General features: G+C 42.2%; 1 protein-coding gene and 1 long non-coding RNA gene across 4 annotated transcripts in view; one reads left to right on the plus strand and one right to left on the minus strand.

The window, feature by feature from the left end:
• Positions 1-5,156: 5,156 nt before the first annotated feature.
• On the minus strand, positions 5,157-27,119 carry LOC143436053 (uncharacterized). 2 transcript variants are annotated; one of them, XR_013106288.1, is made up of 3 exons: positions 26,868-27,119; positions 5,546-5,703; positions 5,157-5,324 (listed from the first exon to the last, which is right to left on the minus strand). It is a non-coding gene; the product is annotated as an uncharacterized LOC143436053 (long non-coding RNA). The 2 variants fall into 2 exon arrangements; XR_013106289.1 differs by lacking the exon at positions 5,157-5,324 and adding an exon at positions 13,475-13,570 and having other exon boundaries at positions 5,559-5,703; positions 26,868-27,021.
• Positions 20,095-27,289, plus strand: part of Exoc6 (exocyst complex component 6) — a 146,297-nt gene continuing 139,102 nt past the window's right edge. The window contains exons 1-2 of one of the 2 annotated variants that reach the window (XM_076919887.1): positions 20,095-20,154; positions 20,273-20,384. In XM_076919887.1, coding sequence (XP_076776002.1) covers positions 20,142-20,154; positions 20,273-20,384 — 125 coding nt within the window. In that variant the 5' untranslated portion in view covers positions 20,095-20,141. The other variant, XM_034518665.2, reaches the window with a different exon arrangement.

The following is a 27,289-nucleotide window of genomic DNA, read 5'->3' on the forward strand; positions in this document are numbered from 1 at the left end:
ATGGGGGGATGGGGATTGGAGGTATTTGCAAAGGCTGGAAATGGGCTTTCCTTCTTCCTGCTCTGTGCACTAAGCATATATTATATGCTAAACTCTGGGGTATTTTTTTTAAGCATTAAGATTGAGCCAGGTGTGGGGGTACATGACTTTAATCCCAGCACCTGGGAAATAGGGGCAGGTAGGTCTCTGAGAGTTCCAGGCCAGCCTGGACTATGTATTGAGTTCCAAGACAAGCAGGGCTACATCATGAGACCCTGCCTAAAAAGACAAAAATCTCCACAAGATTAAGTCCAGCCCTGCAGGAGCTTACAGCTGTGGGGAGTTGGACACACACAAATTTCTAGGAATCCCTGAATTTAATGAAACTTGGATGAAGGAGTAAAGGACCATAGAGAGCTGACATGTGGACTTGCAGGGGAATTTCCTGTCACTTCCTGCCACAAAGCCCCTTCTTGCTTTGATTGAACTGTGAGGCTGTATAAGCCATGTTTCCTTGAATCCTGGCCTTGGAGGTCCAGAAGGAAGGAATACTTTCTCCAATTTGTCACTCAAAGAAGGAAGCTGAATGGCAGCTCCCCGACCCCCGCAGCTAAGATCACCAAAATCACGATCAATACAATATAATGCTGATACCATGGATCAAATTCACTGATTGACTACCTCTACCAAATTTTCACCTTGATCACAGCATTTTAAAACACGGACCTATAAGGTTAGAGGCAGTGCTTGCCAAGCATGCAGGAGGAGCTTGCTTTGATCTTCAGCAACAAAACAAAACGAAAAAATAAAAAATTCAGATCTGAGTCCTTTTGCAAATTCTTACAGTGTTCCAAAGTAGATACACATCCACGGAATTTGTCTGTGTCTTGAAAGGTTTAACATGTCTTCCTGGGGATGCATAAATCCCTTTGCAGGTGATTGAAAGATCGTAGAAATGTGGGTGACATATTCAAACAGACTAGCTTATTTTTAACTGCGTGCTAGTCAGATAATTGCTTCTACAATCTACAGGCACAAAACAGATTGTAGCCCCCAAACAAAAAAGGCAAGTTCACTGGCCGAATTCGTAGGTGTCCGTCATCCTTTTCTGTACTGTATTAGTAGCTTTAACTAGCCAGTCAATCATAAAAACGTTTCAACTCTCAGGAAATCTTATCAGTCCCCAAATAATGGGATCCATGTTTACAAGCTGCTGATTGTGTTCAGTCTTTGATAAAGACTACAGACAGTCAATAAACGTGGAGACATTTACATGGCTGGTAGGAGCCTAGCTAAACTATCTAATCTTTGAAAAGACAGCCAACACAATGAACTCCAAACTTAATCCCTTCAAATACTAGAGAGACAGGTTAGTGCTTAAACTCAAGCCACCCTGCACTGAAAGACCCATTAAAGCTTCTCTCTTTAACTCCCAGAAAAGAATCCTGATTGCAGTTTGTTCTCTGAAGACAGGTCTTTATCATCCACCTTCAATGATCTCTAGGACCTGGGCTTGGGAAGGGTGACATCGATTTAACTATTGTATGAATGACCTCAACAGTCTTGGACAGTTTAAAACTTGACAGGAGCATTTCTCTTTCGTTTCACAGAAGCAAAACACCTTACTTTCTCGTTTCATTTCTCCTAGTCAAGCAAGCAAGTTTCCATTTGTTTAGAATTCCTGGATGTTAATACTTTGTTTGTTGCTTGGAGATTCGTAAGAAGAGGTTGGACTAAAAAAACTCTGAATTAACCCAATGGTCCATATTACCTAACAAAGGAGACAAGTTTAAAAATCCTGGTCAGATGCTTTGAAGTAGACAGGTTGTGAATATCCGTGTACAGAGACACCAATTTAGATACTAAAAGAAAATTTGAGTTTTCCGTGTTGGGAGGGAGGGAGGAACAGAGGGAGGAAGAGTGAGAGACAGAGGAGAGGGAGAAAGGGAGGGAGAGGGAGAGAAAGGAGAATTAAGCATGATTTGAACAAATGCTCTTTTGGTCCTCCAGAGCTTTGGGGATGCCAGTTACACAATGCTATTGGCTGGAGAAGCCAGGCCTGGCCTCCCCCTCACTGCTTCAGCTGAGATGCTTGGCTTTATGCTCTTCCTTTACTCTGGTTTAAAAGCCTGACCAAGGAGGTTTCAGTTATTGCTCCATTCCCCATCCTGGGCATAGAAGTGATCAGGAAGGCTCAGCCTTGTTACTCACTGAACTTCCAAGGTACTGGGCCTGAGAGCAGAGCCACACCATGGGCTGCAGAGCGCTGATGTTCCATTCTCCACAGGTAGTGAGGATATTCTGGCTGGCCTGGCACTTAGCCATGCCAGGAAGCCCTCTGGAATCTTCACTTTGTGGATTAAGAAATGCCAGGAAGTTGACCAATGTCCTGAGTCCAGGAACATGGCTTTACCCTTCAGGTCAGCAGTGGGAAGTCTCAGATGAAGGCTGAGACTTATTTTATGCTTATTTTCACATAAACTTTGAGCTCACCCTGATAGGCTATCAGTAAAGGGTAGATTTGGTATGGGGAGGGATGGTTTGGGGGACAGTAACAGACTTTCGACTTCAGAACCCCATATTTATTGACTCATCTCTGGTGTCACAGTCAGCCACGGATACTCCTTTCCCAGCCTGAGTCACCCCCTTGGCCCGTGACTCTGCTCATTTTGTTGAACAGACAGAGCCTTTGTTCAGGTGGACTTTCTCTACCCCATTTCCACAGCTGAACAAAGCTGGGACATGGCAAAGAGCCAAGCTGGCCCGGCTTTGTTCAATTTTTTTTTCTTTTGTTCTTTCTCTGTGTCTGTGTCTCTGTCTCTATCTCTGCCTCTCTTTTCTGTCATTGTCAGGGTCTCACTCAGGTGAGGTCAGCTTCGAACTCTACACTCCTGCCTCCATCTCCCAAATGCATGGCTTACAGCCAAGCACCGAACGTCTGCCTCATCCTGGAGCCTTATCTCCATGGCCCTTCTGGCTGCTCAGCGCTTGCCGTGTGTACTTCTCTAGGCCCTTATTTGTTGTTCTGTCGGGAGGGGATTATTTTATACCTTTATTTTCTTCTCTTCCCACCTCATTGACACAATGACCTTGCTTCCTGTCTACTGAGTCAGCAGAAGGAAACTTCCATAAGTTTCCACAATCTTATAGATCTACTGACCAACATTTGGGGTCACAAACTGCATTCTCTCTCTCTCCTCCCTTCTCCTCCTATCTCCTTTCTCTCTCTTGCTCTCTCTACCTATCTCTATCACTACTGTCTCTCCCCTATCCTCTCTTTAAAGTTTTAAACTACACTTACTTTGTGTGTGTGTGTGTGTGTGTGTGTGTGTCTGTCTGGATGCGTGTACCACAGCACAAGACAACTTGATTCAGACTCCACCCCACCTAGCCAGTCAAGCATGATGCCACAGCTCCTTGGCACTCTCCTGCATTGCCAGTCTTTGCCAATACCACATGAGTATCTCTCACCATAAAAAACAGAACACAATATATGACTCTCTTAACCCACCCTTTCTTCTAGCTTACCGGACATTTCTCACAAATAATGTTAAATAGAAATAAAATACTTACAATAATAAATATATAAATATACAATAAAGAATTATATATTATTATGTAGTATATAATAAAATAAATTAAATAATACAATAAATATAAATAAATATGTAAATACATACATAATAAATAAAAATAAAATAAATGAAAATTTAAAAAATCCATGTCTGTCTATCTGTCTCTGCCTCTTTCTTTTTCTTCTTATTTTGTCTCCTTTTACTCCCCTCATCTACAGAAACTGCTCTTGTAAAGCAGTCATGCAGTTTTTCATCCTGAGGTAACCTGAGATTTGAAGCCACCGTTAGGATAGGAAGTGGAAGGACAGCCATAGCCTGGTTGTCCGATGACTGTGCCCCCCCCCCCAAGCTCTAGCCTGCATTAGTCACATCTAGAGTTGTTTCTGAGTCTTCAATTAACAATATAATTTGTGCTGAATAGAAAATTTGGTATAAAAGTAATGAGACTAAACGCATAAGTGTCCACTAAAGATAAACTTCATTACATCCAGGTTCTGAGGATGAAAGCATTGTTACTGTATGCTAAGTTTTATTTACTGAGATGACATCACCACCACCACCACCACCACCACCACCATCATCATCATCACCATCCCCATCATCCCCATCATGATCAGACTTGTTTCTGGGCAGCACAAACTTCAGATCTCTACAAAAACTGAGAAGGCCATTACCAACTCTACTACAAGAGCAAGAGAACCAGAAGGTTTTCTGAGGAATCAGAATTTGCCCAATGCTGACTTCAAAGTAAATGATGTACGTTTAGTCTTAATTTTTCCTATATTTGGACTTTTAGATTTATTTTTTAAATTGTATGTATGCATGAGTGCTTGTGTGGAGGGGTATGCACATGAGTGTAGGTGCTCACAGAAGCCAGAAGAGGGCATTAGATCCCCTGGAGCTGGAATTAAGAGGCTACTGTGAGCTGCAGGATTGAATTTAAGGGGTCTCTCTCTACAAGAGTGATACATGTTCTTAGCTGATGAGCCATTTCTCAGCCCTGAAATACAGTCTTAAACCTTAAACTTCACTTCCACTTCCAAGGCTATTAACTGTGAGCCTGGTTATAAAGAGAGACTAGTTATAGGTGTGAAAAGTTAGTAGCAAGATATTCTGTGAAATTCAAAACAGGGCATGTGGACACAGCTCGCCTTTAAGATGACTTCTGATTGGTGGAAAGGTCATGTTCCTTCAGTTGCTGCCACTCACACCAGCTTAAATAATATATGTATTTTTACTAACTATCTGAGAGTTTCATACAATGTATATTGATCATATTCACCCAGCTCCTTACTAACTCCTTCAGAATCCTCCATCTCAATATGTGTCCTTGTGGATGTGTGTATATTTATTTATTTATTTATTTAATAATCCATCAACTCAATCACGTGCTGTTCATACATCTTTCTGGGTGTGGGGCCATCCACTGGAGTGTCACATTGGTTTTGGAAAGACACTTAAACTCAGAGGTTGTTGATAGAATGGGGACGTCACGGAGGGTGGGCGTCAGGGCTGCTGAGAGGGAAGACTAAGGAATGAACAACAGGCTTAGCTCACATCTTACAAACACTTGAGCATTTTGAAACGTGCTCACTTTCCGCCAAGGTTACTGTCAAAATACTGCGCTTCCTCCGCGAGCCCCTGGATGCCTGAGCTCTAATTGTTTTAGGATGTGGCTAACTTTTGTGGAGTTGAGCTCGTTGGCTTCATTATTCCCTGCAACGTTTCCTCCACACTCATTGATTTCCATGGCTACACGATGATTGCTTCCTGAGAAACAAAAGAACACATGTGTTTAGAAGCGAAAAGGAAGCATACAGATCACCTATTGAACCGCAGCCCCGTAGAGCCCGGTATAAATGGAAACGTTTCTTTCTATCGTCATGTGTTTGAGACGAGATAATTCACAACAGTCATTCTCTAAGTTTTACTCTTCAACTGTTGTCCTTGGGAGGGGCCAGACTGTGTCAGGGACTGCAAACCAAACTTACTTCTACAGGTTCTGTAGGATAGGCTGTCTGCAGCGTCAACATTTCTGAGTAGTGGCTGATCTGGAGAAAGCGATAGTGGGTAATGGGAAACTTGAAGAGATAAAGGGTAGTGAAACCCAGTGCGGTAAGGCATGTCTGCAATCCCAGCATGCATAGCGCTTAAAAAAAAAAAAAAGAGATCATATTCAAAACCAGCCTGAGGTATTGTGAGAGCTATCCAAAAAAAAAAAAAAAAAAAAAAAATCAGCTAAATAAGTACCCAGTCGACCAACCTTAACTGAAAGACAGCAGCATGGTGGAGGAAGAAATAACTCACCATTTAAACATTTCATTAATGAATGATATCAACAAACATTCACAAAGACTTCTGTGTATGAAGTCCTGTACTAAATGCTCTGAGAAGAAAGGACACCTAGACATGAAAAAATTTAGTTGGGCATGATGGCACACACCCTTAATTCCAGCACTCAGGAGACAGAGACAGGCAGATCTCTGTGAGTTGGAGGCCAGCCTAGTCTACAGAATGAGTTCCAGGACAGTCAAAGCTACATAGAGAAAACCTGTACAAAAAAAAAAAAAAAAGAAAAAAGAAGAAAAATTCTTAGTTTAGTATTGCAGATACAGCTTCTGAGTCTTGTTCAATACAGTAGTAGTGTCCAATAGTCTTTCCTATACAGTTTGGGACCTATAATGGGTTTGAGGTGGGGTCAGGGCTCTGTGTGATGAGCTTTGAACACAGAGAAATCCATTGACTAAGTAGACATCTAGAAGCCCATTCTGAATAACAGGAACTGCATTTACCAATGCCTACAGACACTCAGGTCAAAGATGGAGACCACACTTGGCAGAGACTGAGTTTCGCAAGTGAGTGTTCAGTGCATGGAGAGGTCTTTAAAAAGAGAGGAGAGGTCGCTTAGTGTGGTGGTGCTCACCTTTAATCCCAGCGCTCGGAGGCAGAGGCAGGCGGAGCTCTGTGAGGAAAATTAATGAGTCCAACAACGTTTCAACTTTAATTCTGTAGGATGTGATAGTGGAAATATTATATAGTTTTTCCAGAAATGAAGTTCGGAGCTTAAGTGAGAAAGAAGTGCAGGTGAGAAATCTAGATTAGGACTTGCACACAGGGAACATGAACATGCAGGAATCTACAGTAAGGAGAAAAGAAAATTCAAGAAAGAATTTTTAAATTCTTGGGAAGACAGCTACATTTATAAAACAAATTAGCAAGAAATAACAAGAGAAGGAAACTAAGGAGAAGCCAGGGAACTCCTACAAAAGCCACGTGCAAACAGCAGCCTTCTTTGCCATGGCATGATCCTTAAGTGGTTGTTGAGAGAATGTCAAAGCAGAACAGGAAACACTAAAGGAATTGTTAACCAGACCTCTTTTCCACTCATGGTTTTCCCCCTAGAATTTTGGCTATCTTTCTAACGTTGTTCCTACCCTTTGTTCCCAAGAATAAATTCCAGAGTCTAGCAGAGAAAATGGGTGATTTTTGTTATTTTGTGACAAAGTCTTGCTGTGTAGTCCAGGCTAGTCTTGAACTTGTAGTGATCCTCCTGCCTTGGCCCTTGGAATACTGGGAATATAGGGATATGCCATTATAACCCTAAAGTCGTAAGTAGGTAGTTTTATTTTTTAAAGAGGAATGATTACGTTTGAAAACTAGAAAACTGAACATAGAAATAACTGCACCTGGATTTTATACTTCTCTCATGTTCCCATGAGTCACTGATTTTTTTTTTTTTTTTTTTAAAAACTCAGACCTAAGGTTTTAAAGAAACATCTATGGTACTCATTTCAGAAAAACAAGAGAATAATGCTACTCACCGGGACAAAAATAAAGTTGGTCTTTGGGGTTGAGAGATGAATCAGTCAGTAAAGTGGGATGCAAGCAGAACCTAAGTTTGGATCCCCTACACCCATGTAAAAGCCTAAAAATCAGGCTCAGAGATATGCATCTAACATCCCATCCCTGGGGATGTGTGTATGGAGACAGGAAGACCCCTGGAGGTCATTGGTCAACCAGTCTAACTGAATCGATGAGCTCCAGGTTCAGTGAGAGACTCTGACGCAACATCTAAGGCCAGGGAGATGTCTCCCCAGGCAAGCCTGCTTGCTACCAGGCCAAGACACTTGAGTTTGATTCTGTATTTGTGCTAAATCTGACGATAAGCCTCATACTTCTTTACACTAACAGAGCTCGAAACCACACAGGGATCAGATTCATGTTCCACTTCCTCAGCCTCGTGGACAGGTAACTTCACAACCACCTCACAACCCTTCATTCATAAGCTGGGGCGGGGGGAGGGGGGGGAAGCTCAGTGCTTGTGAGCAAGGCCGAAGGGGAGCATCCAGGAACTCACTGACTATGTCTGGCCTTACTTGTCCTTCTGAGGAGTTTCCCGAGGGGCCATTGTGTAGACAGTCCACACCCTAGTAGGCCACACCCACTGTCTTACGTCAGAGGTAACTGAGCAACAACTAAAGCGATTTGAAAGCCTGGCATGGTGGCACACAATTGTGATTTCAGTACTTGGGAGGTGGAGGCAGGGAAATCAGGAGTCCAACATAGTCCCCAGCTATACAGCAGGTGTGAGGTCATCCTGGGTTACAAGAAACCCTGTCACAAAATTAAAAATGAAACAAAATAAAATATAAAGCAATAAATAAATTCCCATGTAACCATTTAAATGATCCGGTGTTTATACCAATAAAGTCATGAGAGGTGAAAATGGAGGTAGAAACCTGCTGGTGCAGTGAGAGAACTTTATTTTTTTCAACTATATACAAAATATCAATTTACAAGCCTGCGTCTACAACTACACTGCTAGCTCTTTAGAAATCTCTTTCCATCTGTGTCAATCTACAGACCTAGGCTCCCTTTCTCTTGAGCTCCTCCAAACCCAGAAGGGCTCCTGAGCTCTCTTTCCAAGAATATGGTTGCACTTGTGTCCTGCCAGCTGCTTCTTTTTCTGTTCCTCCTGAAGGCCCAAAAAGAAAATCCCTATGAGGGGATTTATCTGGAGCTCCTTTCATAAAGGCCTGCAAGCCCAAAAAAGAAAATCCCTGTCTCTTTCCTCCTTCCACAAAGGTTCTTCCAAGCCGAAAGAGAGAGGGCTCTATCAAAAAAGTCCAATTGTTTATAAAAAAAGAAGCCTCTAGGTGCTCCCCTACACCATTGGCAGGCTGAACTGCATCACTGTCATCGTGGCGGTGGCGATGGCGGTGGCAGTGGCGGTGTTGGTGGTGTGCTCCAAGTCAGGTCAGTAGGGACAGAACTGTCACCTTTATGGTGTGGTAGCTTGAGGCCACCCAGCTGTCTTTGCCTTGGGTCATAGAGTGAAGACCACAAGACCTCTCCCAAGCAACTTGCCTTAAAATAGGTGGGAACTTTCCATTCCTTAGCGTTCTTATCTAAGGAGGCTATTAGAGGCGCTCCCAACCTGCATCTCTACAGGACACACCTGAATGCGTCTGACAAATGCATTATCTATCTAAGCTTTTATACTTTGCTAACAAATAGGTTTTCTATGTACAGTAATTATAAATCCTGTAACAGCCCCACAAATGAAAGCAATGGGAGTCAAGCAGAAGGGGCTACAGACAAAGGACTGCAAACATGGCTGTTCTCTAGGAGGAAACTCGAATTCAAAATGGTAGTTTACAGTCATTCTAAGGAATGTCATGTTTTGTTTTGTATATTATGTTATCGCATATAGCATATATAATCTCTCTACCTACCTAAAGGTAGATACATGTATATGTAAAGTTCAGGGTGGGGTTATAATTAAATGATAGCTAGGCTACTTTAAAAAAAAATCCAAAAAACTTTCCCCATGTTATCCTCTCTGAATGAGGATATTTTACAATTAAACAACTCATACTTAATTAAGTTCAGTATCACTTACAGAAGAAAAGAATTCCAAATACATAAAAATAAACCTGATGAGGCTTTGTCTTTTGATTCATGTTTTTTTTCCACCCAGCAGGAAAACATTTATTAACAAAAGTTTTGAGAACAATAAGGCAACTGGAGGTTATTAATATGAAAATAGTGTTGATTGTTTCTTCTGAAGAAAATCTCCCTGGGCAGCCCGTTTCCTGAAAAATGACTCAGCAAAACTGCCAAGAGGAGCTGTTGGTGTTCAATACAATTGTTAGGTCAGGGCTTATGTCTTATCTATAAAGCCTCCTTTTGATTGATGACTTGGACTTCTTTTCAATAGGGGGCTTTGGATGGAAACGATTTCTAAATGTAAACAAATGGCTTTGGTATTAAAAGGAAAACATTTCCGTTTGTTTAGAACTATTTCCTGATTCGGTGCTCGAAACTATTTTCGATGGGATTGTTTGGTTTCAAAAGATGGGAAAGAGAATGATTGTTTAGAAGAAAATGCATAAAGGAGGGGTACCATGGCCCTGGGCAAATGGCCCAAAGAAGCAGGTGTCCTGAGCTGTGGCCTCCGTGCAGAGGTCCCTCTAATCTTGCTGGAGGAAGGGAGTCTTTGGCACTTTGTGTTATAGGTCTTGTTGCACGTCCTTAACTTCCCAGCCCTGTGGAGGAGATCTCACAGAGACTGAATGATGCAGACAGCCACTGCTTAAAAGACTAAAAAGGTCTGATGTGATTTCTAGTGATATTTTACCATTGCAAATGTAAACAATAGAAGGTGGCCCACAGTGAGGCATATCAGTAATCCTAGCGTTGGGAGCCTGAGGCAGAAGGATTCTCCAAAAGTCCAGGCTACTCTTGGCTACATAGCAAGTTCTGCCACTCTCAGATATACAAGACACTCGTTCTCAATATAAATACATATCAGCCTAGAGAGATGTCTCAGCTAGAGAGCACTTGCTGCTCTTGCAGAGGACCCTGGTTTGATCCCCATCACCCACATGGCTGCCAGCAATGTTCTGTAACTCCCTTCCTTGGGGAGCCAAAGCCCTCTTTTGACCCAGGCACCAGTGTGGTACACAGACATACACACAAGCAAAACACTCATACACATAAAATAAATAAAAGAGCAAGATGAAACTTTATTAAGAACAGGAGCTAGTCTCAGAAGTATGCCGAGCCTGCCCCGGGCTAAGGAGCTATTATAAGCTGCTGGGAGAGTCAGCTTCCTTCAGGGCAGCCCTGAGAGACTGTTCTGGTCTGGTAGATGATTTTATGCCCATACTGGGTGCACTGTGTGGACTCAGAGAACATGAAATTAGGAGGGAGTGGTAAAAAGGGGAGGAATTCAAGGATGGATTTGAGCAAAACATTATATCAGTGGTTCTCAACTTGTGGGTTGAGACCCCTTTTGGGGTCACCTGAGACCACTGGAAAACACAGATATTTACATTATGATTCGTAACGGTGGAAACATTAGTTATGAGGTAGGAACAAACATAATTTTATGAGGCTATACTGTGGGACACATTGTGACACACTACAGATTCCACAATGGGATTTTTTTTCTCTTTTGCAGGGCTGGGGGCGGTTTGCAAGGGCAGAAACAAAGGGATGGGAGATGTGTAGGCTTGGGTGCATGATGTGAAATTCACAAAGAATCAATAAAAAATAAGAAAATAAATTTATGGTTGAGGGTCACCACAACTTGAAGAAACTGCATTAAAGGGTGGCAGCATTAGAAAGGTTAATCACTGCATTAGATGCATGTATGAAATTCTTAAATTAAAAAACAAAAAAGTAAATTGTAGTTTTTTTTTAAAGTGCTGAGCGATGACCACTAGGTGGTGCTGTAGCCAAGCTCTGTGACCACAGACTTGGCTGTGTGTATTGGCTAATTCAAAAGTGGAGGAGACCACCAAGTCCAGCTTGAAATTTTCAATGAGAAGACCCTAAGATAAATTGAAGCTGTAATAGAGTTGGAGTATTTACTTGGTGAAGCTATTTATACTCTACAAATTTCTCCCACTGAGAATTCAGATTGAGGAAAGGATATTGTAGAAAAGATTTGAGCTGTCTTTTAAAGTTTTGTGTGTGTGTGTCTGTCTGTCTCTGTCTGTCTGTCTCTGTCTGTCTGTCTGTCTGTCTCTGTCTGTCTGTCTGTCTCTGTCTGTGTCTGTCTGTCTGTGTCTGTCTGTCTGTCTGTCTATAAGAAGGCTTTAGATCCTCTGGAGCTATAGGTGGTTATGAACCATATGGCCTGGGTACTGGTAACCAAACTCTAGTCCTGGTCCTCTGTAAGAGCAGTAAGTGCTCTTTGTTTTCCCCCATGAGACATAGTTTCTCTGTGTAACAGCTCTGGCTGTCCTGAAACTTGCTCTGTAGATCAGATCGGCCTCGAACTCACAGAGCTCTGCCTGCCTCTAGAGTGCTGAGATCAAAGGCGTGTGCCACCATTGCAGGCAGCAGTCAGTGCTCTTAACACCAATCCATCTTTCCGGCCTTGAGTCTTCTTTTAAAGAAACCCAGATTTGTATGGAAATAGACAAAAAGAATAGTCATAATTAATACTGACATCTCAAAGCGTTATTGTCAGATTAGAAGAAAAAATATCTATTCAATTGAGGAGCAAACAGTCCCCATGTTTGCGGTGAGGAAGTGCTGAATCAGCTATTCCTGCTCAGTCTTCTACCCAGTGATTGTTCACTGTGTGCCTGCTGCACGCCCAATATCCCGAGATGTGCTCTGAACCTGAGGAAGTATTGAAACAGTTCACTAAGGAAGATGGCAACCAATTTCTCTGCAAAACACAAGACTTTAACAGTCTTAGAAGATGGTTAAGGGATTGGAGAGATGGCTCAGTGGGTAAGAGCTCTTCAATTCTAGAGAGATCCAAGTTGTTTCCAGCACCCATATCTGGGGGCTTAGAAACCCCAGCACCCTCTAGTTCCAGGGAATACAATGGATACCCTCTTCTGGCCTCCTCAGACACTCTAACTCACCCAGCACACACTCACACAGGTACATAACTGAAATCAACACCAACCTTTAAAAAATGATGAGAAATAGTACCAGTTAGCACTGATTCTTATATGTCTAACTCTCTCCTAGATGCCCTTCTAATTAGATGCTTGAAAGTAGAGTGGCCCTCACAACTGTGAGAGTAAGGTGCTTTGCTGTTAGGGTACCCACATTATAGATAAGAAAGGCTATTTGGGAAAGAGGGGCTAGACAAAGGAAGCTGCATGTGTAAAGACTCAGAGACACACAAAACCATAGTTTACTCCAAGGAGCAGGTGGGCTGAACTATCAGGAACATGAGAGTATTCACAGAAATGCTGTGTTTTCTGTGATTTTATGAACAGGAAAATCTGGGTAATTATGTCAGAAGTTCAGGAGAAAATTTTACAAAATTCTTATCAATTAGACATTTTGTTTATTTTAACCTATGTGTATGCAGTTTTGAGGTACTATGGGATATTTTTGAAGCATTTTATCTTGTAAAGGACTGCAGGCATATATCTAATTGAGAAAACGGATCCATTGAACCACCACAAACCTCTCGTAGCGAAATTTTATATACTGATGAAGAAAAATATATAATATCTCTGTGGGAACACATGGATTTATGCCATATCTCTTTGCTTAAAGAACAGACTTCCAAAGACCAAGCCAAATAAATATCAAACCATATCTTCTAAAAGTAATAATGCTCTGTGGGATTTTTTAAAACCCAATTAATATCTAATTAATATCTTGAAATATCTCCTCATGTTGAAATCATATCAGTACAATGCAGCTTTTAACCATTTTATGTTAGATAGCCTTTGTAAGACAAACCATGATATCACAATTAAATATTTATTAGTTACCCATTACTTACAAAGCACCATGCTTCTGTGTCAAGATTATTTATTGACCAAATATTTATTGAGAACCTGACTTGTGCTGGTCACTCCACTGAAACAGCAAAACAGCAGCAGGGCCCAATCTCCATGGCTACCCTTGTCTCAGGCAGGCATCCCCTTGGTTACCTCTGCGGACACATTTGCTTCCCAGGACACGCCCTCTTGCACCTCAAGGATCCCTGTGCTCATCAGCTTCTTTGGATGGGATTTGACTGTAAACTCCTGTCGTATCCAAAAAAAAAAAAAAAAAGCTACTCAGTAACCTGCAGGCCCAGTGGCTGGTCCTTTGCACACACTCTCTGTCTTGCTTGAATTCAACAGGCACTGAAACAAACCCCTAACTCCCGCAGGGGGCTCTCTGTTCTATGCCCATTATGAGGGACCATAGAGGAGTAGAGGTGGGGGACATACAAGTTTCTTTGAAGCTTCCAGTCACCAGCTTTGCTGTGTATCTCTGTTCACGCCATTCTCTCTGAAACACCCTTGCCCCTTTCCCTCCTTTACTTGATGAGATGTCTGCTTGTCTGGCTTTGCAGCTCTGATATGTTATTTTTTCTCTTATCTGCTCCCAAGGCTGCTTAGGTACACTCCTTAGCTCCCACAGAAGAAGCTGGGGACATCTGTTTCATAGAACTGATTATGCTGTATAAAACAATATGACTTCCAGAAGGAACGGAAAGTTCTCAGGGGGAAAGCATCTATTAATATGTAACTGTCCTCAAGGAGGCATTTGATAGTAGAAACAATGAATGTTCTCAGGTTTTAGTTAAACTAAGGGACTTTTTATTTTTCCCTTCTAAACGTTAATGGGTTAGAGTTTTCTTTCTTCACTAGCGAATATTCCTGATTCTTAGAAGTGAATTAAAATACGACTAAAATGACTTCTGAAGCCATTTTTTGCCACTTACTGACTCAGTAGCCCAGGATGAGTTACTCAGTTTCTCTTTGTTCAATATTTCAAGTGCTCTAAAATGAAGTTAGTAACATCTACCTCCTGGGCCTAGAGAGATGGCTCAGCAGTTAAGAGCACTTGTTGCTTTTGCAGAGGACGAATGTTTTCACAACCCGATGTAACTCCAGGGGGAATCCAATGCTCTCTTTTGACCCCTAAGGGCACCAGATAAGGATGTCATACACACACACACACACACACACACACACACACACACACACACACACACACGGTGCACTTTCATGCAGAAGAGACACTCATACACACAAAGTAAATAAATCTAAAAACAATTTTTTTTTGAAACCAAGGAAGATCACACTATTAAAAAGCAAAACAAATCGGCCTGCTCTTGTGATGCGAGGGTGGGGTGGAAGAGGTCCAGAGGCCTGGATGCCACTAAGATGAACAGGTAAATGACGGAGAGATGGGAGATAAAGAGAAGCAGAGCAGTGTGTGCACAATGGGGAGAGGCAGAACTGGAGACTTGGGTGGAGAGGAACAGCCTGGTGTGAGCAGCCTGCACTGCCACTTGAGGCCATGGTGAGGCCCAGACCCATGCTGTCCTTGAGGACCATGTCTGGGTTCATGACATTGCAGCGATGAGGGACTGTGTTGATGCCTGTGGCCCATGTTACCACCAAAAGGCATGCAGATGTCCTTGGCTTGGGCCGCTGCCATTTGGGGCCATGTTGATGTTTAAGGGCTGTGCAGAGCTGGCCCCGCCCCTCACCAACCGAGGCACTTTGGAAGATCTTCCCTCTCCTCCTAACCTGGACAGCACAGTAGAGCTGGCTCTGGTGATGTGGGTGAGGGAGAGCCTGCCAGAAGGGCATGAGAGCAGGAAAGCTGGCCCTGCCTCTTGTGGGCTAAGGGCACTTGGGTCAACTGCCCCTGCCTCTTGATGGGGCAGTGCTGGAGAGCCGACCCTCATGGTGTGACGGAGGGAGAGCTGGTGGGATGACCAACTCAGCTACCACCCGGATCCAGATCTAGGGCTTTGAGTTGATCCATCCCAGGGTCTACACCATCTATGAACTGCTGGTGCACGGTTCTGCATGGTCCTGCAGATCCAAAGCTGCAGGATCTCCATGACCCAGGGCAACAACAGGATATCTGAGAGGAGTCCCCAGTGAGCATTCAGTATTGATAGTGTAGCAGAAGCTACAAGAGGCCTCCAACCAGACCAAGGACTCACTGCCGGGGACATTTGCACGTAAAGCTGTTTGGGCAACATGGTGCACTCTGTGTCACACCATGACACACCACAGCTTCTACAGCAAGACTTTTAAAAAAAGTATTCTTTGTTTATTTTATTACTTTATATTTTATTTTATTTGTTTTCTTTGGGGGAGGAGGTTACAAGGGCAGGGGGTGGCTATGGAAGGATAGGGAAACGAGTGGCATTGGAGTGTATATGATGTGAAATTCACAAAGAATCAATTAAAAAAAAAAAAAAAAAGCAAAGCAAAACGACAACCTACAGTTTTAGGGAAGGTGTGTGCACATGTTTACACCGGCCTGTGTGTCGTGGTGACGATTTGGATAGAGGACAATAAAGGCAGGTACAGGTGACAAATAGCAGATGAGCCTGTAGAAGAAAGGAGACGGAGGAGAAAGGAGGAGGTGGAGAGTTGAGCTCGACCCAAGAGAGCTTGCTTGTTAGCCAGAGAAGATGCCAGGCTGCAGGAGAGGGGCTGGGTGGCTGTTCATGGTATCAGAAGCTCATATGCTGAGTTTTACCGGGAGGAAATTGAGAACAACAGAGCGTGTGCTGAGCAGAGCTTTGTGTGTCCGGGTACAATGTCTGGTGGGCACAGCGTGACCGCATGTCAGAGGCGAGAGATAAATAACGCTTTGTGACATATGAACAGCTAGCTGCTGTTAGCTATAACATGACCCCCACCATTAAAGCTAGGCAAGTTACCCACATACCAAACGTCTAAAAAAGCTAAAAGTCATGCTAGATCCAGGGCTCTGAAACTCCCCTTGTTCTAGATTTTCTTGAACTTTTTCTTGCTTGTTATGCCCTCACCTCAGTGCTGAGCTCTGAGTTCTGAGTGCTGGCCAATTGGACCTAAAAACTCTCACCATGCCCTTCAGAAGGAACCTTGTCACTTCCTACTGTTTTTAGGATTCTAAGAGCTCCTTCAGTTATAGTCCAAAGTACCCCAATTTTAGTCAAATAGTATATCATATGCCCAGAGATTTGGTGTATTTGAATGCTATTGTATAGGGTATTGATTTTGTATTTAATTTCTTTTTTTTTTCTTGTTTTGGATTTTTGAGACAGGTTTTCTGTGTAGCCTTGGCTGTCCTGGAACTCACACTGTAGACGAGGCTGACTTCAAACCCACAGAGATCTCTGCCTCCCAAGTGCTGGGACTAAAGACATGAGTCACTACCACCTGGCTCTGTATTTCATTTCTTAATTACCACAAATATACAAATATTATATTTGAAATTTACCTAAAAATCTTCCTGTATTTATTCATTATTTGAACATTTATCTAGATTTTTTTTAATATAGAGAACCATTTGTTCTCCATATAATGTAATTTTTTTCTTACCATTACACATACATAGTTTGTCTCCTTGCCATATTGAACTGGGACAATTTTGAATAGAACTAGTAATTATTGTTTTTGTGAACAGAGAAGCCACTGTTTGACAATTATTCAGCAAACACATCAGCACGGGCTTTTGCATAGACTTTTATTTGTAAAATAGCTGAGTTTCTACTGCCTTTTATGAATCCATAAAAAACATATAAAGGTCAGAATTACACAGAATAAAACTCAGACTCCACACAACTGAGTGGAACTGAATTCCGGGTGATATGTACTAAAGTTGGGTTACCTTCTTCAGGAAACCTCTTCTTCCATCTGGGACACCCTTTCTGTGTCCCCAGATGTTCCCAGGTGTTCCCTAAAGACTGCAAACTGTGGGTGCAGCCCCTGTGCCAGTGAAACCATGACAGCTGAGTCTGGTCCTGATGGGGACAAAGGGCCAGTAGGATTTCATTTGAAGAGGTTGTTGTTTTGTTTTGTTTTGTTTTGTTTTAAGATCTAGAGAACTGAGGGCTCCTAGCCAACCAAAAAGACAGAGGCTTAGTTACAGAGAAGGAAGAAAATTCCCAAAGCAGCCTCAGGAACAGACATGGATCCAGAGTCTCATGCCCTGATCATAGGACCACATGAGCTTCCATAAAGTACCAGGCTTCCTCCTGGGAAAGCATCAAGGGTGGAGACAGAGTCCTACTAAGAATACAAACCACACCCAAGGGCAGCCCCCACGCCCAGACGCAGATGGCCAGAGTAAAATGAGCTCAGTGGTCCTTCTGGAGACTCTGTCTCATAATGCTCTATCTGGTCACCCTCTGTAACCTTAGACGTCTTTTGCTTACATCTTACGGGTTCCGTTTTGTGTTTTTAGAGGATTTCTATGTGTGCATCTCTACATTTGTATGTGTTTCTTCTTCTGCTTTTTCTCTGGTTCATATTCTCTCTATTTCTCTGTCTCTCTGTCTATCTATCTCTCTGCCTCTCTCTTCTGATTGTTTTGTCCTTGTCTGTTTCTTTTCCTGTTTGTTTTCTAATAAGAGAGAAAGAAAAGGTATGTGAATTTGTGTATTTTGGGTAAGTGGATAGGTGGGTAAGATCTGGAAGGAGTTGGGGAGGGGGAAACCATGATCAGAATATGTTGTATGGAAAGAAATCTATTATTTTAATAAATAGTAAAGTTATATTAAAAAGAATATACTGAGGCTGGAGAGATAGCCCAGTGGCTAAGAGCAGGGGCTGCTCTTCCAAAGGTCCTGAGTTCAGTTCCCAGAAACCACATGATGGCTTACAGCTATCTGTAATGGGACCCAATGCCCTCTTCTGGTGTGCAGACAAAGCATCCATATACAAAACCAGATAAGCCTTTAAATAATCTTAATATATATATATATATATATATATATATATATATATATATATATAACAATTGAGGTCTGTAATAGTCACACGGTGTGTGTGTGTGTGTGTGTGTGTGTGTGTGTAGAAAGAAAGAGAGAGAGAGAGAGAGAGAGAGAGAGAGAGAGAGAGAATGTTTGTGTTGGAGACAGAACATTCCAGCCCCATACCTTTTGTTTTTAGTGGATGTCTTAGAATGCGGCTGCTGAAAACTTTCCATTTTCTTCTTTTTCCTTTCCTTATTTGGTGAATTTGCCATCAGCACATCACTCACATAGGAGGTTGTTTTTCTGTCTGACTTGTGGGAGGAGAGCCTCTTCTATTGTTTCAGTGTGTGAGTGTGAGTGCACACACAGGCACTGGCAGGAAGTGAACTCAAAGAAAGTTCTAAATAAAAGGAAGATGCTGGCTGAGCTGGTGGAAACAGGAAGCTGTTGCTTATGTCTTCTATAGAGTGGAGGAAAGTAAGAGGTGGAGGACATTCACTTGGCAAGTGGGAGGAGTGAAGAGCAGAGTAGGGGAGGAGGAATGGTGGGGAGCACTCCAGAGAAAGTGGTGAGCAAGCCAGTGGCTTAGAAGACCTTGATTGTTTGTGTGGGACTGGCTGCTCTGGAAGAGACTGGTGGAACTGGGCGGCAGGCCCAGGGTTGCCCCACAGTATAATTCAAGGTTGTAGTTACTACAGAAAGTGGTCTGTTAACTAAACTGCTTGACACATTGTTTTCCCAAGTACTCTATTTAAATCAGTAGGAGTTTGTATTAAGGACTTATGCCAATGTCCTAAAATCCCCTCTGGTGAATGTAGCAATGTGTAACAAATGAAGGACATGTGACTGTTCATGTTTCTTCTTAGGACTTTTCTGTAAGCTTGAAAATTTTAGATAAGTGTATTTAGACAAGGTCTTACTATGTAGCCAAGCTGGCCTCAAGCTTTTGTTTCTACCCTGCCCCCAAGTGCTGGGATGCTGCCTCATCATGGCTGTCAAAATAAAATTCCGACTATGTATGGGAGAAGAAGCAGTTTTAAAACTGTGTGGTGTTTAAGGCAGGACCTGTCCTTTCAGGTGTGTGTTTGCGGCTTTATCTATGTATATGTTTTTTGATATCTGATGTATCGTGTTCATTATGATAAAAATGGTTTCTCATCATATGCGCTTTGGGGTTTTAATAAATTTAATTTGAAGTTGTCAGATGTTTGCATCACTTAGACCAACAACACTTCCCTACAGAGCAAAAGTAATTTCTAGTTTTCACAGTCGTTCTAGTTCCAGTACTCTTTCTTCCTTTCTGTGACAACAAACATCCTAAATCCTGGTATCTTCATGTTCTGTCTTCTCCTTATTATAACAAATTCTGGAGAAAGGATCTGGCCCACTCACCCAAAGGGGAGTAAGCATTAGAAGAAGATTTAAATCTAAGCATGCTTAGGAATAATCTGCGCCGGAACATGAGGGGCAAGAACGGATACTTCTAGAAGGGAGACAATTAACATATAGTAAAGTAGAGGTGCAAGAAACTGACTACCCAGAGACCTCAAAATTCACACTTCCTAAGACATCACATCCTCCCTAGACAAGCTGCCTTCTCTTGACTAGCCGAGAACATATGTTAACATAAACATTATCGCAAATAATATTATCTATTAGCATACATAGTATTAAAACATGCCATGCCAAATTAAGTGTATATAATTAATTTTATGGTGTAATGGCTCTGATTCCATCTTTGCGCTGCTGCTATCTGTGAGAAATAAGTGAGCAAAGAGAGTAGGCAGTGGGCAGGAGCTCACTGAACTGGGTCAAGGTTAATAATAAGTAAAATGTTGTAAGTAGAGACGAGACAGTAACAGCTGTGCAGCATTCTTGGCGGCAAGGACATTGACAGCATGGGGACAGAGAGTGAGTTTGCTTTTTGTTGCCCCTTGGGGTGAGCAGAGGCGGCTTACAACAATAGAAGAAAAAACACCATTCATTGTATAAATCGTAATCATTCCTGTATAAAATTAAATGTCTACAGCTGGGAAGTCAGGCGTGTGCGGAACCATGTTGGAAGAAGACACAGAGCAAGCCTATGAGAATGTTCTAGCGGAGATTCAGTCTTTTGAGCTGCCCATTGAAGCTACTTTAAGGTAGGATGCTCTTATATCTTGTGGTTTGTTTTATCTTCATTTCTCTTTTCCATTTTAACTTTTTCATTTTTCATTTTTTTTTTTTTGGTGTCCAGAGACAATCTCATTCTGTAATCAAGTTGGCCTCAAATTAATTTACAACTATCCTTTGCCTCAGCCTTCTGAATGCTAGGATTTCCAACCTGTATAACTCGGCTTTAAAGTCTGTAGACTTTTAGTGGCTTTGAGATGATCTGTGTGTACCTTCCTTGTATTCTTTCCTTCTCTCTCTCTCTCTTTCTCTCTTTCTTTCTTTCTGTCTCTTTCTTTCTTTCTGTCCCTTTCTTTCTTTCTTTCTTTCTTTCTTTCTTTCTTTCTTGTTCAAGTTTTTCGAGACAAGGTTTCTCCATGTAACAGTCCCGACTGTCCTGGAACTGGCTTTGTAGACCAGGCTGGTCTGGAACTCACAGAGATCTGCCTGCCTCTGTCTCCCTTAGTGCTGGAATTAAAGGTGCGAGCCACTAAGCATGGCTTCTTGTATATTTTCTTAAAATAACAGAATAAAAACATTTTTGAAAAACAATCACAGTTCTCTACATACTTGGTATCAAAGTTTTCTTATTGAGATATTATAAGAATCAATCTACCTTTTCTTTGTATTGTATTTGTTTCCTGATCCATGACCACAAAGATACAGATGGAAGACCCTTAAGTTATTGCTCGTGACCCCAATATCATCTCCTAATATATATTTTATTTCCATTCAGTTGTTTTCTCTAAATTATCTCAGTGGGGGAAAAAAAAAAAGACCAGGAAACTAGACATATCATTGGAACCAGTTGTTATTCCAGTGGATCTGAGTTACAGAACAACACAGTAGGATGTTTGTTTTGTATTGTTCTCTTGGATGTCTGGTGGTCTCTTAGTTACACGCTTTTTATTTCCATGTAAGACCTAAAAATAGCTTCTTTGGAAATGTGGGTATTTACTTGCACAGTTTAAGCCTGGGTTTAAGATGAAAAAACCAAATGCCTCTGTGTTAAAAGGGTTAGCTTTAAGCATTTTATCATCTCTGCCTGTCTGCTTGTCTATGACACTTATCAGTGTGGGAACAAGATGTCAGTTGCTGCATGTGATAGTGACAGTCAGTAAATATTTATTGACAAATGTTTAGAGAGTAAATGGGGGGGGGACACTTTTTAACGTCTTCTCTTTATTCTCCAAAATAATCTACTGATTAAACTTGTGTACATTTCTGCTGTTTGTTTATATTTTATTTAGCACTATGTAGTTTGCATCTTTTTGAAAAGTCCAAGGCACACAGAAACGACTGTGTCTTACTCCCTTGGACTGGAGGTACTGGCTCTCGGATCGGCAACATATAGTTGCAAAAGAACTTTCTCCATGTGGATCATACTGTGCCCTGAACTGGCCAGTGCCTTCACGTGTGCTTTCACGTGTGCCTTCACGTGTGCCTTTGCTCGTGGAGACACTAAGCATGTTCAGCTACTGTGGTCTCTGCTGCCAAAGCTGCTCCGACTCCTTGACCTTCAACCCCTGATTCTGTCTGCCTCCTCCCTAGTATCACAGTTCTGGGCCAGATCTGCAGACCGTGCTCATCCTTGTGAGGTAAAAGAAAATAGGCAGTTGAAAGAAAATGTCATTATTTCAATGAAAGGAGGAAGCCAGTGTCATCGTGGTAGCAAATGCCTATAATCTCTACATCCAGGGGGCTAAGCCTAGAGGATTACAAGTTCTAGGCCAATCTGGGCTACATAGTAAGAAGACCTTGTCTCAAACAAAACAAAACAACCTCATCATCATCATCATCATCATCATCATCATCAACAACAACAACAACAACAACAACAAAAATTCAAAACAAGTACAAAAAAATCCTCAAAAACCAAGTGAGGGAGGCAAAACTACTTTAAAGTTACAAGCTCTAAGGGCAGAAAAGAAGGATTTAAACGGAAGTAGATGGCCTGGAAGAGAATAAAAGGTCTTGCCATGAGGTTCTGGAGTGGTCAGTGTGGTCAGGGCTAGAACACCGAGCTGCTGCCACCATGGAACAAGACACCTTCCTGGGGAAACGTCTGTGTGTGAGAGTTGAGTCAGGGAGAACAGCTGAGAGCTCTCCTACTCTCTTTCCCTACCACAGGAGAGAGAAGGCAAGCTCAGCAAACATCACAGACTACCCCTTCGGCCTCTCCCTGCATACTTTATTTTTCAGGCAGGAATTTAGGGTGCCTTGTTGAAGAGCTGTGTCTTGGTGAGATTTGATTCTCTAGCAAAGTGAATTGGGAGATCTCGTCAGCTGGCTTGTGGCTCGAATGATTTCTAGCAATGTCACTTAGGGATGACTCAAAGCAAGCAGAGTCCTGGCATGCTCCCTTCCCCCACCACATCATATGGGAGAATGAGTCTGGTCTATCTGGGGAATCATGAGTGGGTCCTGGACACCACGAGACATGTAATATAGGCAGAAATCATTGATGGCTTGTAGTCCCTTGTACCTTGCCAGATCTGTATTACCCTGCCTCTCGACTTCAAACTGTTCCCAGATCAAGCCCCTTCCTTGCCTGCTGCCCTCCATAGACCCTTGGGCCAGTACGTTTAGCTTTCATTTTGGAAGAATGGACAGGAACCACACAGTTAATTTCCATGCGTGAAATAAAGTACCACTGGCTGCTGTACTGTTTGAAGGAGAGAGAGAGTTTAAGGAGAGAGCTGAGATACTGTGTTTTCTCCCAGGATTTGAGTTACCTGCGAAATACCCATTAAAGCTGTACAAATTGAGTCGGAGAATTAAATTCCAGGGTGGGAATTAGCCACTGTGGTGGTTAATTTAATTGCCAACTTGACACAATGAAGAATCACCTGGGAAGAGAGTCTCAGTAAGGGTCTGTCTAGATCAGCCTGTGCTGTGGCCCTGTCAGTAGGGACTGTCTTGATTGCCTTAATTGATGTGGGATGCACCCACACTACAAGTATGTGTTCTGTTCCCTGGTTTGGGGCCCTGGACTATATAAGAATATAGAAAGTTAGCTGAACCCTAAGCACACACACATTCATTTCTCTTTGCTCTTGACTGTGAGCGTGGGTAGCTGCTTCAAGCTCCTGCCACTGTAACGATCCAGTGTGATAGACTGTAACTTGGAACTGTAAGCTAAATGAAGCCCCTTCTCCGAGGGTTGTTTGTGCTAAAGTACTTTTGTTAGTGCAACAGAAACAAAACAAAACAAAACAAAACAACCACAAAAACAACAGCAACAGCAGCATCATCAACAACAACAACAGACACAGGGATAGTGACTAAACTGAAGAGAGATGGGAGAGATGGGAAGTGCTGCCACTGAGGCACTGTCCTAGCACAGACTAGCCTCCAGCACAGAGCATCTCCAACCAGGATTTATGGCAGCATGGTGTTCAGATCACCACAAGGTGGGGCCTCCAACTCATTTTGCTGTCCCTGTCCCTTTGTTCTGGGCACACTGTACCACGTACAGCCAGGCACTTATGTTCACAGGATATTTTCATTCTGTCAGGTTCCTTGACTTTTATGCCTGTTTCTCTATTAGGCTTAGAACCACCTGATTCCATGCCAGTTTCACCCTCTAGGGGACATGAGCCCCTGCCCCCAGGAGGCTTCATGGCTGTCCCTTAGAGGCTTAACCATATGAAGTCTTAGCTATGTTAGGAAAACTTAGTACCTGTTTTTCTAAGCCTTAACAATCAGTAGATTTCAACTAGCATATCATTTGTGCCAATGGCTGCCTAAATCCTCATCCTGAGACTAATTTAAAAAATGAAGGCGACTATGGTTTTAGGAAAGAACAACGGCACTGTTTGCAACATCTGTCTACCATCCATATTCACACTAGAACTTCTTGACACCAGGCCTCATCTGCTAGACATGTCCTGCATGGACTAGATGTTCCCTGGGGTTCCTTGAACCTCCTGTGGTCCTGCAGGTGTGTTCTTAGTTCTTTAGTACAAGCTCTGAAAATAGGTCTGAGCCAATTTGGTTCAGAAGTCAGCCTATGTTTTGGTGCTGGAACGGAGCCTCGCTGATAAGAGAGTCAGGGGGAGCTGGAGGGTGGAGGTGCAGGCATAGCCACAAAAGGGCCTGCAGAAGGCTGGGGAAAAATAGGAGGAAAGGGAATTGTACGGGATGACGTACCAGAAGAAATTTTTGTAATTGTTTTGTGATAACATAATTGTTTCGCACTTGTATTCACAGACTCCCTTGGGCACGTGTCCAAAAGCTGACCGTGAAGTTTTACCAGTTTGAGAGCAAACAGGATATCATATTTCTTTGACTTTAATGTTTTTAGGAATAAAGATAACAAATACGATTTTAGAGAAGGAAAGGAGAGGTGTTTTTTTTTTTAAACTTCAAGTTAAATATATTCCTAAATCATAACATAAAAAGTTAACTAATTAAGGTCAACTTCACAATGTTTTTGCTGTTTGTATTTTCAAAAATGTAAGATTTCTACTTTATTATTAAGTATGTTGATCTAGGTTAGATTTAGGTTTTAATCTGGACCATATACACTCACTGCTTGCATGATTTTTGGCTTTAATTTCTAGAGCTGAGATAGAAAGTATATAACGCAGTCTGTTGGAAGTGATTACCATCTATGGAGCTTAGTACAATATGCTTATATATACACACAGATATATATATATATATATATATATATATATATATATATATATATAAATGTATATATGACTATATATTATAGCTGTGTAGCATATATGCTTTATTTTAATATGTAAGTTAGAGTCACAGTAAACAAAAACATCCTGAAACTCTGAGTACTTGGGAAATATTTAAACCATTGATATTTTAAAAGTAAGTTTTAAAGATTCATTTACTTAATTTTTATGTGTATGAGTAATTTATTTGCATGTATGTCTGTGCATCTTGTACATTCCTGGTTCCTACAGAGGTCAGGTGCTGGGAATGGAATCCAGGTCCTCTGCAAGAACAAGTGCTCTTAACCTTTGAGCAAGCTGTCTCTCCAGCCCCAAGTCATGAGAATTTTTAAAAAGAATTTTGTAGTTCTTAAAAAGTTTTAGCCACAAGGCAGGGTACCTTGAACACTGGCATCTTGATATTCTGCAGTGACCTGACGATCACTGTCAGGCTCAGAAAGTCACGAATATATTTGGCTTCCTTGCATTTCTGAAGTTTGTATTTTTTAAGACTTATTTTTATTTCTTTAATGTGTACATGTGTGTATCTGCATGAGTGTGGGTACCCACAGAGACCAAACAAAGGTATCAGGCACTGGAGAGCTGGGTTTGCAGACAGTTTGTGAGCTGCCCAGTGTGAGTGCTGAGGACCTGATCTCAGTTCTTCTGGAAGAGCAAGCACTCAGCCACAGAGCCATCTTTCAGCTCTGGAGTTGGTATTTTAAAAGGAGTTGTTGAGCAGGAGAGATGGCTCACAGGTTAAGGGCACTGGCTGCTTTTCCAAATGACCCAGGTTTCATTCCCAGCACCCATGTCATCTGTAAGTCTAGTCTCATGGGATCTGATGCCATCTTCCTACCTCTATAGGTAGCAAGCAAGCACAGACATATATATGCAGGCCAAACACCCATACACAATAAGAAAGAGAAAAAAGGAAGGAAACAAAAGAGACTGTTTCATTTATAGTGTGGCATCCCAGAACTCAGAGGCTTGCAGTTATGAAAGTTTTATTTTGGTTGCATACCATCCAGGGGAGAGAAGTGTCCCTTTAAAAAATCATATTCACTAATATTTAATATTTAGGGCAGTATCATAACATCCATTTATTCTCTAATCGGAGTTGTATATTGTACCACATTTTATAGGTGTAAGATGGAATTCAAGAAAACTGTTCAGAAAAAAAAAATGCCATAAGTCAGAGATATAGCTTGGTTGGTAGCGTTTGTTCAGCGTGCATGGAGCCATGTGCTCTCTTCCCAGCACTGAGTAAGACTGGATGTGGTGACAGATGCCATCCAAGTGCTCTGCTTATGGAAGAAGTTTAAGACCAACCTGGGAAAAATGGCGCCTTCGCTCTTAAACAAACAAACGAACGAACGAACAAATAAACAAACAAACCAGCTCAGTGGTTGGGTACTTGCATGTATGGCCCTGGGTTCAATACACTACTGCAATAAGTAAGTGAATAAACAAGCGGTAAGAAGGAATGAAGGGGCGCTGGAAAGATGGTTCAGTGGTTAGGAGCACCAGCTGCTCTTACAGAAACCCCAGGTTCAATGTCTGAGGTAGTGGCTCCCAACACTAAGTTCAGTTTCAGGGGATCTGATGCCCTCTTCTGGCCTCTTTGGGCAGCAGTCACACACTTGGTGAACAGACATACTTCAGACATTCAGGCAAAACACTTACACATGTAACATTTTAAAACCTTGTTTAAAAAGGAAGAGAGAGGAGGAGAGAAGGGGTAGGGGGTAGGGGTAGGGGGTAGGGGGAGACAGTGGCTTACTGCTTTTTCAGTACCTTGGCAAAGTCCAGGCTCCTTGACTGGAGTGATCGATAGCCGCTCGTTGCAGTTTGTCTGGAGATGTGGCTCAGTGGCCAAGCACTTGCCCAGCACTGCAGAAACCACAACCATAATAACAAAAGCAACGCAATAAAAACAGCTGATGAATGAATCAAACTTGGGGCTGATTACTTTTGAACTCCTTGGAGAACTGGCTCATATTTCATGAAAACCTGATTTTATTTGGCTGCAACACCAAATTTCCTGCGATTGTTCTCCACAGTGGGGTCCTGAGTTTAATGGGACTGTGGGTTCCTGTGCAAGGGTTCGCAACAGGGATCCACCCTGCCCCTGGCTTTGTTTTTTCTCTTGTACTTACAAGGCATGGCCACTTGGGGTCACTGCACTAAAAAAGTGGAAGTTGGAGGCTCACCATTTG

Source organism: Arvicanthis niloticus, chromosome 1 (assembly GCF_011762505.2).
Source record: "Arvicanthis niloticus isolate mArvNil1 chromosome 1, mArvNil1.pat.X, whole genome shotgun sequence".
In the NCBI taxonomy this organism is placed as follows: domain Eukaryota; kingdom Metazoa; phylum Chordata; class Mammalia; order Rodentia; family Muridae; genus Arvicanthis; species Arvicanthis niloticus.